The sequence below is a fragment of the Notamacropus eugenii genome, chromosome 2 (genome assembly GCF_028372415.1).
Source record: "Notamacropus eugenii isolate mMacEug1 chromosome 2, mMacEug1.pri_v2, whole genome shotgun sequence".
Lineage (NCBI taxonomy): Eukaryota > Metazoa > Chordata > Mammalia > Diprotodontia > Macropodidae > Notamacropus > Notamacropus eugenii.
In genome coordinates, this window is record NC_092873.1 from 7806089 (window position 1) to 7819995 (window position 13907).

Here is a 13907-nt window from a genome sequence, read left to right on the forward strand (position 1 = left end):
GCATGTGGAAGGCATTTTGCCTTAAGAGACCACTGGAAATTATGTAAATCCCTGCATTGCAATGAAGTGCTACGCCTAGCAGAAAAATTCCTCCCATATAGCGGTTGTTGCTGTGTACAAAGGTCTCCTGGTTCTGTTCCTTTCACTCACAATCTTTTCACATTACTATTTCCAGGCCTCTCATTAATCTTCCTGTTCATCATTTCTTATAGCAAAACAGTATTCCATTACATTCCTGTGCCACACTTTATTCAGCTATTCCTTAAATGATATGCATCCCGTAGAGTTTCAGGTTTTGGCCACCCAAAGGAGAGCTGCTATAAATATTTTTGTACATTTGGGACTCTTTCTCATTTTTGTGATCTCTTGGGGATACAGTGTTAGAAGCGGTAGTTCTAGGTCAAGGGCTGTGCACATTTTTTAGCTCTCTGGACATAGTTCCAAAATGTTCTCCAGAATGGTTGGATCAGGTCCCAGCTCCACCCACAAGAGATTAGTGTTCCAACTCTCCCACATCTTCTCCAACATGCATCATCTTCCTATTTTCTCATGTTACCCAACCTGATGGCTGTGATGTGGTATCTCAGAGTTGGTTTGAATTGCATCTCTCTAATCAAAAGTTCTTGAGAGCTTTTTTTATATCACTCTAGACAGCTTTTATTTCTTCCTCTGAAAACTGCCTATTCATAACCTTTGACCGGTAATGGCCTGGGGATTGACTTCTATTCTTGTACATTTGACTCACTTCTCCATCTATTTTAGAAATGAGGCCTTTATCACAGACGCTAATTGCAAAAATTGTTTCCCAGGTTTCTGCTTTCCTCCTAATCTTCGTTGCATTGGGTTTGGTTGTAGAAAGCTTTTCAGTTTAATGGAATCAACATTTTCCATTTTGAATTTCATAATGCTTTCCACCTCCTGTTTAGTCAAAAATTCTTCCCTTCTTCATAAATCTGAAAAATAGACTATTCCTTGCTCCATTAATTTATTTATAGTATCAATCTTTATTCCTATAGCATGTATCCATTTGGAATTTATTCCTGTGTACGGTTTTGGGCAATGTTCTAACCCTAGTTTCCACCACAATGTTATCCAGTTGTCACAGCAATTATTGTCAAGTAGTGAGTCCTTATCCCAGGAAACTGGGTTCCTTGGCTTTCTCGAAGTGTAGATTGCTATATTCTTTGACCACTGCGTCGGAAGGACGTAAGCTATACGGCCGGTCTGCCCTTCTGTTTCTTGGCCCGTATCAAGAGGTTTTAATGATTGTTGCTTTATAATGAAATTTGGGATCTGGTAGATCAAGGTCACCTTCCCTGGTATTTCTCTTCATTAGTTCGCTTGATATTCTGGGCCTTTTTCTCTTCCCGACGAATTTTGATCTTATTTTGTCTAGCTATAGAAAATAATTATCTGATAATTTGATTGTTATGGCACTGAATAAGTAAATTAACTTAGGTAGAATTGTCATGTTTTTTTAACATTGGCTTGGCCTAGCCATGAGCAACTAGTGTTTTTCCGCTTACTTAGACCTGTCTTTATTTGTGCAAAAACGGTTTTGTAATTGTATTCAGATAATCCCTGGATTTCTCTTCGCAGGTAGACTCCTAAATATTTTATAGTGTCTAACCTAGCTTTACAAGGAATTGTTCTTTCTATCTCTTGCTCTTGAGCTTTGTTAATAATATATAGAAATGCAGAAGATCTGTTCATTTTGCAACCTGCAACTTTGCCAAGTTGTTTATGATTTATCATTTCAAGTAGTTTTTTACTAGAGCCTCTGGCATTCTCTAAGTATATCATCATATCATTTGCAAAGTGAGATAGCTTAGTTTCTTCTTTGCCTATTCTAATTCCATCCTTTTCTTTTTCTTCTCCTATTGCTACCACTAATATTTCTAGTACCATATTGTATAACATGGGTGATAATGGACATCCTTGTTTCACCCCTGGTCTTCTTGCAAGTACATCTAGCTTATCTCCCTTGCATATGATGCTTGCTGAAGGTTTTCGGTAGATACTACTTATTGTTTTATTATTTTATGGGAAGTTCCATCTACTCCTATGCTCTCCAGTCTTTTCAATAGGAATGGGTGTTGTATATTGTCCAAGGATTTTCTGCATCTTTTGAGATAATCATGTGGTTTCTGTTAGTTTTTGACATGATCAATAATGTTAATAGTTTTCCTAATAATGAACCATTCTTTTCAAGGTAAGTTGCTGTATTTTTTTTTTTTGCTAAAATCTTTTTTAAAATTTTTGCACCAATATTCATTAGAGAAATTGGTCCAGGATTTCCTTTTTCTCTTTTGGCCCTTCCTGGTTTAGGTATCACAACGATATTTGCATCATAAAACGACTTTGAGAGGACTCCTTTGCCAATTTTCCCAAATACTCGATATAATATTGGAAGTAACTGTTCCTTAAATGTGTGATAGAATTCAATTGTTAATCCATCCAAACTTGGAGATTTTTTCCTAGGGAGTTCATGGATGGCTTGTTCAATTTCTTTTTTCCGAGACAGGGTTATGTAACTACTCAACTTCCTCTTTTGTTAATCTGGGCAATTCACATTTTTTAAAATAGTCATCCATCTCCTTTAGATTGTCGAATTTATGGGCATACAGTTGGGCAAAGTAATTTCTAGTTAATGTTTTAATTTCCGGCTCATTGTAGGTGACTTCAACCCTTTTCATCTTTGATAGTGTAATTTGCTTTTCTTCTTTGGTTTTGTTTTGTTTTTTTTATCAAATGGCTCAAAGGTTTCTCAATTTTGTGGTTTTTCATAAAACCAACTTAAAGTTTCATTTATGACTTCAATAGTTTTCTTAATTTCCATTTTATTAATCTCTCTTCTGGTTTTCAGTCTTTCTGATTGGGGATTTACTTGGGGATTTTCAATTTTTTCTTGTTCTGGCTTTTTCACCTGCATGCCCAATTCGTTCATGTCCTTAGAGGAAGAAATTTTACATCTTTAAATTCCTACATCAGCCATTGTCTATTTTGAAATATTAAATGACTTTACTATATATCAGTCCAAAAACGTCTTAAGATGTTGTTTAATATACAAAACTATATAATTACCTTTACTATTCATCAGTCCACAATATATTACTAAATTCAAAGCTTTTTTTTTATCAGGGGTTTCTTGTTTATTAAGTATTTACAATTAGTTTGACAAGAGGAATTGGTTGCATCAATGAACATATGCAAAACTTTTTATTAACTTTGGGAATTTTCAATTATTGATATATATGTATATGTACACGTATACATAGATACACACACATACATAAATATGTATGTATGTATAGTCAAAGTCAGGTCCTCTGGTCCGCTGAAATATGGGGCCGTGCTCTAGAGCCCTTCTGGAGGGGAGCACAAAGGTAAATGCATCAAGAAACAGGTACTACTGTGCAAGTTTTTGTATATAGGATTATTGTTGCACCTTTGATTGTGATATTGCCTACGTGAAAATTAATATATCCCTTCACCTTTCAGTGCTCAAGTCAATTCTCTGCCACCCGAAGTTTCACAGAAGGTGCTAACCTGCTCTTGCAGAAGGAGATAATTCATGCCAACGGAAATACAAGTCTTGTCTTTATCACCAAAAAGAATTGTGTGATATGGGCTTGTATCCTGAGGCAGACATTTATATAACCCACTCATTAAACTGAAATTCATCTCATTGTTTCCTAAAGCTAAGGACAAGAAGAGAAAAGTAATTAACAAGAGCACTGGATTTCTTAATTCAACACAATACCTGGCAGAGCCAGGACTAGATCACTTAGTCCTAAATCCTGCCTGTCTTATCTAGCTACACTACAGCACTGTCTGACTTGGGAAGGACAACTTTTACTTGTCAGCATTTCCAATTTGTATTACCCATGAAGAGTTGTGCAACAAGATGACATTACTCAATTAAAGTAATGGCTTCATGAAAACAAAACTGAATATCAATCATCAGGGAGAGAGAGAAAAAAGACTTTTGGATTGCAATGTTTTGGGATAATTTGTGACTTTGCTACCATAACCCTGAATTAAAATATCAAAGAAATGAGAATTACTGATTAGGGAATGCTCCACCCCAGAATACAATAATTTGTCAAAATGCCAGAAAACCAGAAAATTTCGAATTTCTCTGACAAATAATTTGGGCTTATTCTCAATTAATGTGAACAAAAGAAAACAAGAAATAATTACAAGGAAGGAAGATGTTGCTTCAGGGAACGAAAAATGACTACCAGGCCCCAGGATCGGAACTCTATCACACTCATACTTCATGATAAGAGCCTGGTTTCCTTTGCCAATATGATTTATAAGAAAATGTGTACGCAAAGGGTTCACTACTAATAAAACTCAAGAAAATATGTCCTCACTTTATTACTACTCTCATCTTCCCCTCAAAACAATGAAGATTTGAGGTTCATGGTCACAGCTCAGTGACTCCTCAAGTTCAAAAAAGTCATCACCAATTTTGTCTAATGCTGCATGAAGCTATGCTGTACTGCCACACTCGTGTATCAGATAACAAATTTTACTAATTCTTTGATGAACATAAATGAGATAGAACAAATAAATGTCTTATGGTACAGAATGAGTATTTCAAGGAAAGCATACATATTTAATAAAAATATATTTAAAAAAAGAAATTTTTTTCTTCCTATTCCTATCCCTAGTTGTTTGAAGCTTTTAAAATTCTAACCTTACTATGGTTGCGCTTACACTCTGATTTGGGTTTCTATAGAAAATGATTCTGGTTATTATATATTTCATAAAGTCAGTGTCTGCATTCAGATATCTGTCACAAACCTACTTATGAATAGTTCTATCAGTAACAATCCTTTCAGTTTTCCCTATATTTATTTCCGTCTTGTAGACTATAAATTTTCTTGTTTGATGAAATTCATAGACATTCCACCTTCATTGAGTTTCCTAAGTACAATTATTTTTATTACAATTTGATTTGGAATTTCAAAAAATTTGATTAAATTTCTTTCTCTAGATAACATAATAGAAATTGAGGAATACAACTTGACATTTTTAATCTTAAAAGTTCATTCTATTTGCATGTATGTAGCTAGAGATATACTATTTTACAAACGAAGAAAACGAAGAAAAATGAAGTTCATTCATCACCTGACAAGCTATAAGCAAGGAATGTTTTCTGAAAAGGATGTGATTTTAGACTGTACTAGATATACTTAAAATTAAATACTGTTTCTTGTGCCATTGTGATTTCTTATTTCTTTTAAGGAACGATTTACATAGCTCATCTCTTTCAGATCTGTAGTGTAATATGCGCATGATCACACTTTCTTTGGAGCTCTGTTGGCATGAGCAAGGCATCTAAGCTAACTGCTCCTTAGTTTCATCACCATTCAAATGGAAGTAAACAGAATACCCACACTGCTTTTCTCACAAGGTAAAGGGTAAATTGATTTGAAACAGAAAACTCATAAATACGGGATGAAGTTATTATTGCAAGCCCAGGTCATTGAGATTCCCAATGGCCCAGCTGGCAGGATTCAATATTAGGCAACCACTCAGAAAAATCTCTTCTCTTTGAAAGTTTAACGGCCTGAATCAGGAGATTGGAAGTGTTCCTAGGATGATGTTGGAAGTGGGCACATGTGCAAATATCTACCAAAAATCTAGGAACATATATGTATTACCTTTCAAACCTTTGTCCCCTGTTCCCCCTAACTTCTGTGTCTTTTGCATCCTCTTTGGTATCTCTGAAATGAAAGCTTTATGAACATTTAGAAATGTTGGAAACGTTTAAAATGTATCCATTTCCAAAGCTTGGATAAGTGATTTTCATAGACTTCCAAAAAGGAAGAAGGCTTTGCTCTCCAGCTGTTTTACCGTTCTGCCTTTATATGTCCAAATATTAGATGAGCCCATCTGTGTCGGTGTGCCTCTGTGTGTGAACATGCTACAGTTACAGGAGACGTTTACGTACTTATTTTTCCCATGTTTTAGCATCAAAAATAACTAATATCACTACATATAATACATGTGAAATATGTTCAAAATTTTTCACATGATTTCATTAATTACATTTAGAACAATGGAGAAATCTGATAATTGTTATTGTAACTTGCTTAAAGAAATTTTTGGAGAAAGCAGACATTAATAACACAAAATACCTTGAGGCTGTTTTGTTCAGGATAATCAACCTACAAGGATAATTAAGTAAATAACCAAAAATAGACCAATTCCTACCCTTTAAAAGTATAAAATGGAAATAGAACATATATACATATATTTATATACATAAATATTTAATATATATGAAATTAAAGATTGCTCTTTCATTATTTTTTAAAATTAGCTATTTTTTTTAATTTGTCACTCTTACCTTCCTGATCGTTGGCAGGTCCAGTCACGGTAAATCTGGAATCAGCAGCCCTTTCCAAACTGCTGATTTGGAGTGAAAGGGGCTGATTAAGTGCCTTCTGTTGTCCATACTGATAAATTAGTTCGTAATGACTATGTACAAAGTAAAAGATAAAACAAAATATTTCTACATCAACCAAGATAAAATTATACGTACCGGGTCTCTGCATACCTTAGACTTTAATAATCAGATTATCAGCAAAATTGTTGTTATTCTTTTGATAAAGTCTGTAGGGTATAGCTAATTATTCAGCCTAAACCTAGTATACATGTACTCAGAGTCACAGTAATAGAGAAGTATAGATTCAGAGCTTTAGATCATCTACTCCAAACACTTTATTTTCTAGATTAAGTAACTGAGTTCCAGAAAAGGTTAACAGTTCTCCAGGGTGATCCATAAAGTGAGAGGCATCATTTTTCCTCAGGTCCTCTGATTCCAATTAGAGCACTCTTTCCCCTGACCAAACTGCCTCATTGTAAATTTTGATGTTGATTATTATATTTATTACTTATTCTCTTTAGCTGTCACTCACTTTCAGGTGTCCAACATATCATGTGGCTTTTCCTAAAACTAACTTTAAATCTACTATAACTGGAGGTATCAGCAAAGATTAAGAAACAAACAGGAAAAAAAAACCGTGTCTTTAAAGCAGACTTTATAAATAAATTTTTGTGAAGTGAACTTTTGGGATGATCAAATACTAAAATGTATGGAAAACATTGGAAAACCTTATAGAACTATAAAAATGGCACCTATCATCCTCGTTATCCTTACTTCTGAAAAATCTGATCTCACATACCCTGACTCTACTTTGTAACTCGTCTCATGCTTATGTCCTCCTGAACTTGGATAACCGAAATTGGCCTTTGGACCAACTTCTTCACAGTGCCTTGAAGTATGCTTGCCAGATGCTTGCCATATTATGCAACTATGAAAGTCCCAGACAGTCTCCTTTGTATAGAGGAGAAATGATTTTCAATGCAATTCCATACAAATTATTAGAATTAAAACGTTGATACTTACATGGAATGACCACTGAAAGCAGCATGTTCCTCAGCTGTCTGTCCAAATGCATCTCGGCAAGAGAGATCAATATCATATTGAAGAAGAAGACTGACTACACCTGTTGGTTTACAACGGGCAGCAATCATCAGGGCTGTTCTAGAATAACAAAGAAACCATCGACATTTCAGAATTTAAAGGAGTCACACGTAATTAGATTTCTCTCGATATGTTGCAACAAGAGGATATCTCATATATGAGGTTATACGCATGTGCAACATGAATACTTCGTGAGGGATGAGTACTTTTTGTGCTTATATGCAGCATGAAAAATGGCAGTTAGGAAAAGAAGGAAAGACAGGATTGAGAGGGGTATTTTTTGTCCTCTTAGAGTTCTAGCAGGAACTGTCCAATTCAAGATTTTCATGACAACAAGAAGGTAGTGCATCAGAGTAACTTGTGTACAAAAGTGAAGAACTTTCAAGGGAGCCTACACCAAGTTTCCACTTGTTTACTAGCCTTGAAAGGAAAGTGGAGGCTCTTTGAAAGTAATGTTTATGGACAAGCTCATGTAACTGAAGAAAGGTTCATCACCAGATAGCTAGGACCATTGGATTTCAGGAAGGCCCATTAACCCATGAAGGCAGTTGATAAAGAGTTAGTGTGATTACAAGCTGCACTAGTAGAGAAAATATCCAAAATCGTGAAAACAGAGATCTTCTGAAGTTCCGAGTTTGTGTTATGTTGAATAATTCACTGTCTTTCTGCCTAAGGCAGTATTGTAGGTATATCAGTAATGTCACGTAGAGGTGTGCTGTTCCTTGATTACTTCGTGATAACTCATGGGGCAGCGAGGTGGTGCAGTGCATAGAGCACGAGTGCAGGAGTCAGGAGGACCTGAGCTCAAATCTCACCTCAGATACTTGACACTCACTAGGTGTGTGACCTTGGCCTAGTCACTTAACCCTAATTGTCTCATCCTGGGTCATCTCCAGTCATCCTGATGAATATCTGGTCACTGGATTCAGATGGTTCTGGAGGAGATGTGAGGCTGGCAACCTGCACAGCCCTCCCTCGCTCAAAATAAAGTCAATTGCAAGTCATGGCAGTATTGCCCTGATGGCATGGTCTTCCTCTGCAAGGAAGGGTGAACACTCACGCAGTGATAACCGATATAATAGGCTAACTCTGTGGAAGGTGGAAGTAGTGTCAAAAATATCCATGTAATGTAAATATATTATATGGGGAAATTATGGATATTTTAAGGTATATTCAAGTGTTAATAAACTCTTTATGGCAGGTAGAAATGTTGATTCTGTTTAAATGTTTTTCTCTGATCCAAAATCTCAATACCAAACATAGCAAAAGGAACGAGTACAATATATTTGGGGGTGGCGCGGAATAAAGGATTATGGGAAAGATTGAAACTGATGGAGTTATGAAATATAGTATTAGCTCTTAATATTATCCTATCTTTTAAAATATTAGGTTTGTTTTTTAAAAGATTATTTTTAGTTTTGCGATCCAAGATGATGGAGTAAGCAGTAAATCGCCATAACTCTCCAATATTCACCTCGAAACAACCATAAAATACTGCCCTCAAACAAATCCTGCCACAGCAGAACCATCAAAGGTATAGGGTGAAACAATCTTAGAGCCCCCAAACCTTGGAAGATTGACAGGGAAGTTCTTTCTCACTTAGGTAAAAGGGAGCATACTCCAGGACAGGAAGTATCCCAACAGGGCAGCAGCAAGCCTCATCTCAACAAAGCAATGGTAGATTCGGAGTCCCAGTATAGGGAGTGGGCAGACTCCAGTTCTAAGAACTGACATGCCTCAGAATAGACTCAGCCAAACAGGTAGGGTCTATCCCTACAGGTGATTAAGGAAACAGGCAGCCACCAATGGTTACAATGCCAAGAACTTCAGGGTACATCTAGGGAAACTCAAGAACACTCCACCAGTCGTAGCACATGACAAACATCAGCAGTAGAACTCCGGGACAGCATCAGGTAAGCTGCCAGAACCCTACTATCTGCAGCAGTGCCTTTCATTCCCACTCCCATCCCCCGAGCAAACCACCGTAAAAGAGGGCTCCCACACGAGTCAGCAAAACATTGCAGCACCAGGTAAACAGCCAGGACCTGGAGACCCTGCTACAAAATTCTGAAACAGTGCCCTTTCCACATTGTGAGCAGAGCTCAAATTGAAAAGAAAGGGGAAAAAAAGACGAGCAAAAAGTCATTGGAAAAAATGACCATAGGAAGTTATTGTGGCCACAAAGAATGTGGAGGAAAAAAATTCAGAGAAGGAGAATGACGCCAAAACACGTATAGGCAAAATCGCAAAGCAAAAAGAGAAGTGAGCTCAATCCCAGAGAGAGCTCATGGAAGAGCTCAGAAAGGAAATTAAAATCATATAAGAGAGGTAGAAGGAAAAGTGTGCAAAGAATTGAGCGATGAAAGAGAATTGTGACAATATAAAATACTTGGGAATCTCTCTTCCAATACAAACCAACCAACAATGAACACAATTACAAAACGTTTTTCACTCAAATCAAGTCAGATCTGAATAATCTAAAAAATATCAGTTATTCATTGGTAGGCCAAGTTAATATGATACAAATGACAATTCTACCAAAAGTAATATCTTACTCAGTGCCATACCAATCAAACTACCAAAATTATTGTATAGAAATTAAAAAATAAAATTCATCGGGATGAACAAAAGGTCCAGAATACCAAGGGAATTAATCAAAAATAATACAAGTGAAGGTGATCTATCTCTACCATATATAAAATTCTATTGTATAAATCGACAATCATCAAAGCCACTTGGGACAGGCTGAGAAACAGAGTGTAGGATTAGTGGAATATGTTTGGTATCAAAGAACCAGGGTCAATGACTACAGTAATCTTCTATATGAGAAATCCAAAGATTCCAGCTTCTGAATTCACTAGTTGACAAAAAATGCTGAGAAAACCGGGGGAAAAAGTCTCATGACAGAAAATGTTATTCACATCCAGAGAAACAATTATGGAGTCTGAATGGAGGTGGAAGCATACTATTTTCTCTCCCTTTTGGTTTTTTGTTTTTTCTGTCTTCAGATTTTCCTCTTTTATTCTGCTACTTCTGTCAAACATGAGCAGTGTAGAAATAGGTTGAATATGATTGTACATGTACAGCCTATATCAGTTTGCATAACATCCTGGGAAAGGGGGAGGCCCAGGAAGAAGAGCAATTTGAACTCAAAATTTGAAAACTGCAAAAAATTGAAAAGTAAAAATAAATAAATTTTAAAAGAATAAAAGAGAGAAAATGTGACAATGTAAGTGCTTCCATCGTCCTCAAATATTAAAAGAACCAGGAGAAGGCTTCAATGCCTTTCTTGGATCCTCTATGTGGAATTTCTGGTATTAGGACAAAAATCCTGTAGCATAAGAAAGTATGGAAGGACTAAAATCTCAGCCAGTGGCATAAATATTCACAGTGATAAGGTCACAGGATCATGAAAGTCAGTCATCTTATTATTGTATTGATTTGTATTTGTCAGTGCACATATCCTTAAGAACAATGAAAGGAAGAAGAAGGAAAAATTACACACATCAATTCTCATGATTGACATGAAGATTATTTCATGTAGAGAATCAATTGCATCACGAGTACACAAAACAGCTATGTGATGATCTTAAGTCATTGAAAATCAAACAATGAAACCTGAGAAAATAAATCACTAATTGATGGTGGATGGCATGCCCACATGAATGGCTTTCTCTGCTGCAGAAGCATAAATAGTAGCCCTTTTCATAATTGATGTTTGTGCACATTGTCACCCTTTCTCAGTGATGAACAATTTCAATTATTGTTGCTCACTAAGAGTTCCCTGATTGAAGTTGTTCTTATTCCTCTAATAACAGTTACCTCTTTTTTTCTTGGAAGCTTTAATTACCGTACCTGTCAAGCTTTTCCGATGTATTCACATTTGCTCCATTCTTTAAGAAAAGATCTACCATATCTCGGTTATTTTCTTTAACTGCAAGCAAAAGTGGTGTGCAGCCTTCCTGCAAAATCATATTAAAGATCAAGTTAAGGTATGCAAGAATTGTTTATATGATAGAATTCAGTTGAAGGCATGTTGTGAACATCCTGTGAACTTGCTAATGACATGCTAAGGAAGTAGGCTACAATGGAACTCTGGAATGAGAAGAGCAGGGCATAAATCCAGCTTCTGTTAGTTAATTTCCATGTGACCGTAAGTAAATTATTTCACTTCTTTGGGCCTTAATTTCCTCACATGTAAAATGAGGGAATGAAGTTAGATAGCCTCTGGGATTGCTTCCAGTTATTAATTTGTGATCAGGACGTAGAAAACCAGGATGTGTAAGAGATTTTCCTAATCTTTTAGGGGTACCTTCCTTTCCTCTGTCTTCATGTCATGATCAATGATCGTCTGCGTGCAGTCATCCTTATTTCCCCAGTACTTGGCCAAGCTACAACTAAGTTCTGGTCAGTTTTCAAGTTGCCTAGTTCTCTTCATCCTTTCCCCTGAAGTGTGTTACAACCAGCCTCAAAACTCAAGAAAATCTTGCCTTAAGGTGGCTGAACCTTGAAGAAAGTCATTCTCTTGATATTTTCCCTCCCTTCACAACCCTCCTAATGTATATTTTGATTTTTATTTTCTTTCTTGAGCAGCAGTGACGAAGAGTCAAACCTTTTCTTAAAAATCAGGAGATACTCAATAAGTCTAGAAAGGAAACGGCATAGCGTGTAGGAAATAGAAAAAAAAAACACACCTACATACACTTAAGAATTTGTTCTTGTAAAATGTCTGTCTGCAGTTTAATGCTGAACAAATTTTTAACAGAATATTTTTTAAAAAATTATGACATTTCTTCTTGACCAATTAACATTGTACTATCATAGGTAAAGGTTTATATGTAAAGTATTGCAGACAGATATTTGATGGAACCTTTGAATTCTGGGTACCAGACCTAATATAGCATGCAAAGAAAATTCTAGAGAGATAGATGTGGTGGACTGAATGGAGAGCCAAACTGAAAATCAGTGAAACAGAGATTCAAGGCCTGCTGCTGAGACACTTAGAGTGGCTAGGTGAGCCTGGGAAGTCACTTTACATTTCACCATTACAAACCATTCCCTAAGTCACGTTTTCATAACTTTTTGTGTGTGTGTGTCATGCACCCCTTTCCAGAATAATGCTTTTAAATACCTAAAATACAGAGAATGCAAAGGAAGCCAATAACATTGAAAGAACTATAAAATAAATGGTGATTTTTTTTGAAATTAATGGATCCCAGGTTAACAACCCTACTCGAAGATTAAATCTTAGAACAGGCCCTGGTCCAAAGCAGTCGAGGGAAGTTCCTCATTAAGAGTTCCGTTGTGAATGGAGTCTCCTCCCCGTTTTGCCTGGCCATCAGAAAATTCCCAAAGCCAATGAACTTTGAGTAGAGATGGATTTTAAGATACTTGCATTAAAGAAATGATTCCAAGAATATAATGTGCATTGGAAAATACCTGATTTACACATTTGATCTCAGAAAATATTTTCTCACACAAGAGGTAGACTTCTACCTTGTTTTTTGCTTCCATGTCTATTGTATGTCTAAGCAGCTTTGCTGCTATGGCTGTGTTAAGTCCAGAGGCAGCATAGTGAAGTGCAGTGTTGTCATGGGTATCCATCAGAGCAGGGTCTGCACCATAATCCAGCAGGATCCTTGCACACTCCTCCTGCTGACACTGTACTGCCTGTGAATGGAATGTAGAGAAAGAGACAATCAATACTCTAAAAAGTATTTAGTATACTAAAACATCATTAGTGATATTTAAATAATTTAGTAAAGCACATTTTCTTACTCCAAACGCATTCTATAGACCAGCAAGGTTAACTAGGGCATACCTTCATTAAAGATGTCTGATAGTTCTTGTCACGCAGGTTTATTTTGCATTTTCTCTCTACTAAGAGAGACACAACATCTGGATGGCCATTTGCAGAAGCCAGGTGTAGAGGTGTGCTATGAAAATGAGAGCTAAGTCAATGCTTGGTAATTACGAAAATCAAAATTGTACTCTTATTAGGTACTATACTTGTAACATAAAATGCATTATTGTTACTCCGCCTGAAATCGAAATCGCTGCCCAAATAAATATAAGTGGCCACCCTTCTCACCCGAGGACATCTACAATGTGCATTAGTTCTTCTGACCGGATATGATGAACAAAAACGTCTGGGAAATAAATAGCAGACTCAGAAGAACATTTCACTGGAAGAGAGCAGCATTTGCTCCCACCACGTCACTGAGAAAGAGTAAGTCAGCTGGAAGCAGACTACAAGTAAAAGGAAGGAGTTTCCCCTCCATTAAAAATGGGCAGGCAGGAGGGTCAGGGGTCACCAGCACTCAGAACTTGGGATCCAATCTCCAGGAGGCAGAGCCTGCGCCTGCTCTGGCCCAGGTGCTCAAAGGACAAGTTTTCCAAGGAT

At 36.6% G+C, this 13907-nt stretch overlaps 1 protein-coding gene across 1 annotated transcript in view; it reads right to left on the reverse strand.

The window, feature by feature from the left end:
• The window catches only part of LOC140522462 (ankyrin repeat domain-containing protein 26-like), a 34532-nt gene extending 20914 nt beyond the window's left edge, over positions 1–13618 (reverse strand). Inside the window, exons 1-6 of the mRNA XM_072637898.1 lie at positions 13596–13618; positions 13326–13440; positions 12944–13174; positions 11360–11466; positions 7427–7564; positions 6365–6495 (exon numbers count right to left, since the gene is read on the reverse strand). Of these exons, the coding sequence (XP_072493999.1) occupies positions 6365–6495; positions 7427–7564; positions 11360–11466; positions 12944–13174; positions 13326–13440; positions 13596–13618 (745 nt within the window). The remainder of the gene's footprint in view (positions 1–6364; positions 6496–7426; positions 7565–11359; positions 11467–12943; positions 13175–13325; positions 13441–13595) is intronic.
• Between the last annotated feature and the right edge of the window lie 289 nt (positions 13619–13907).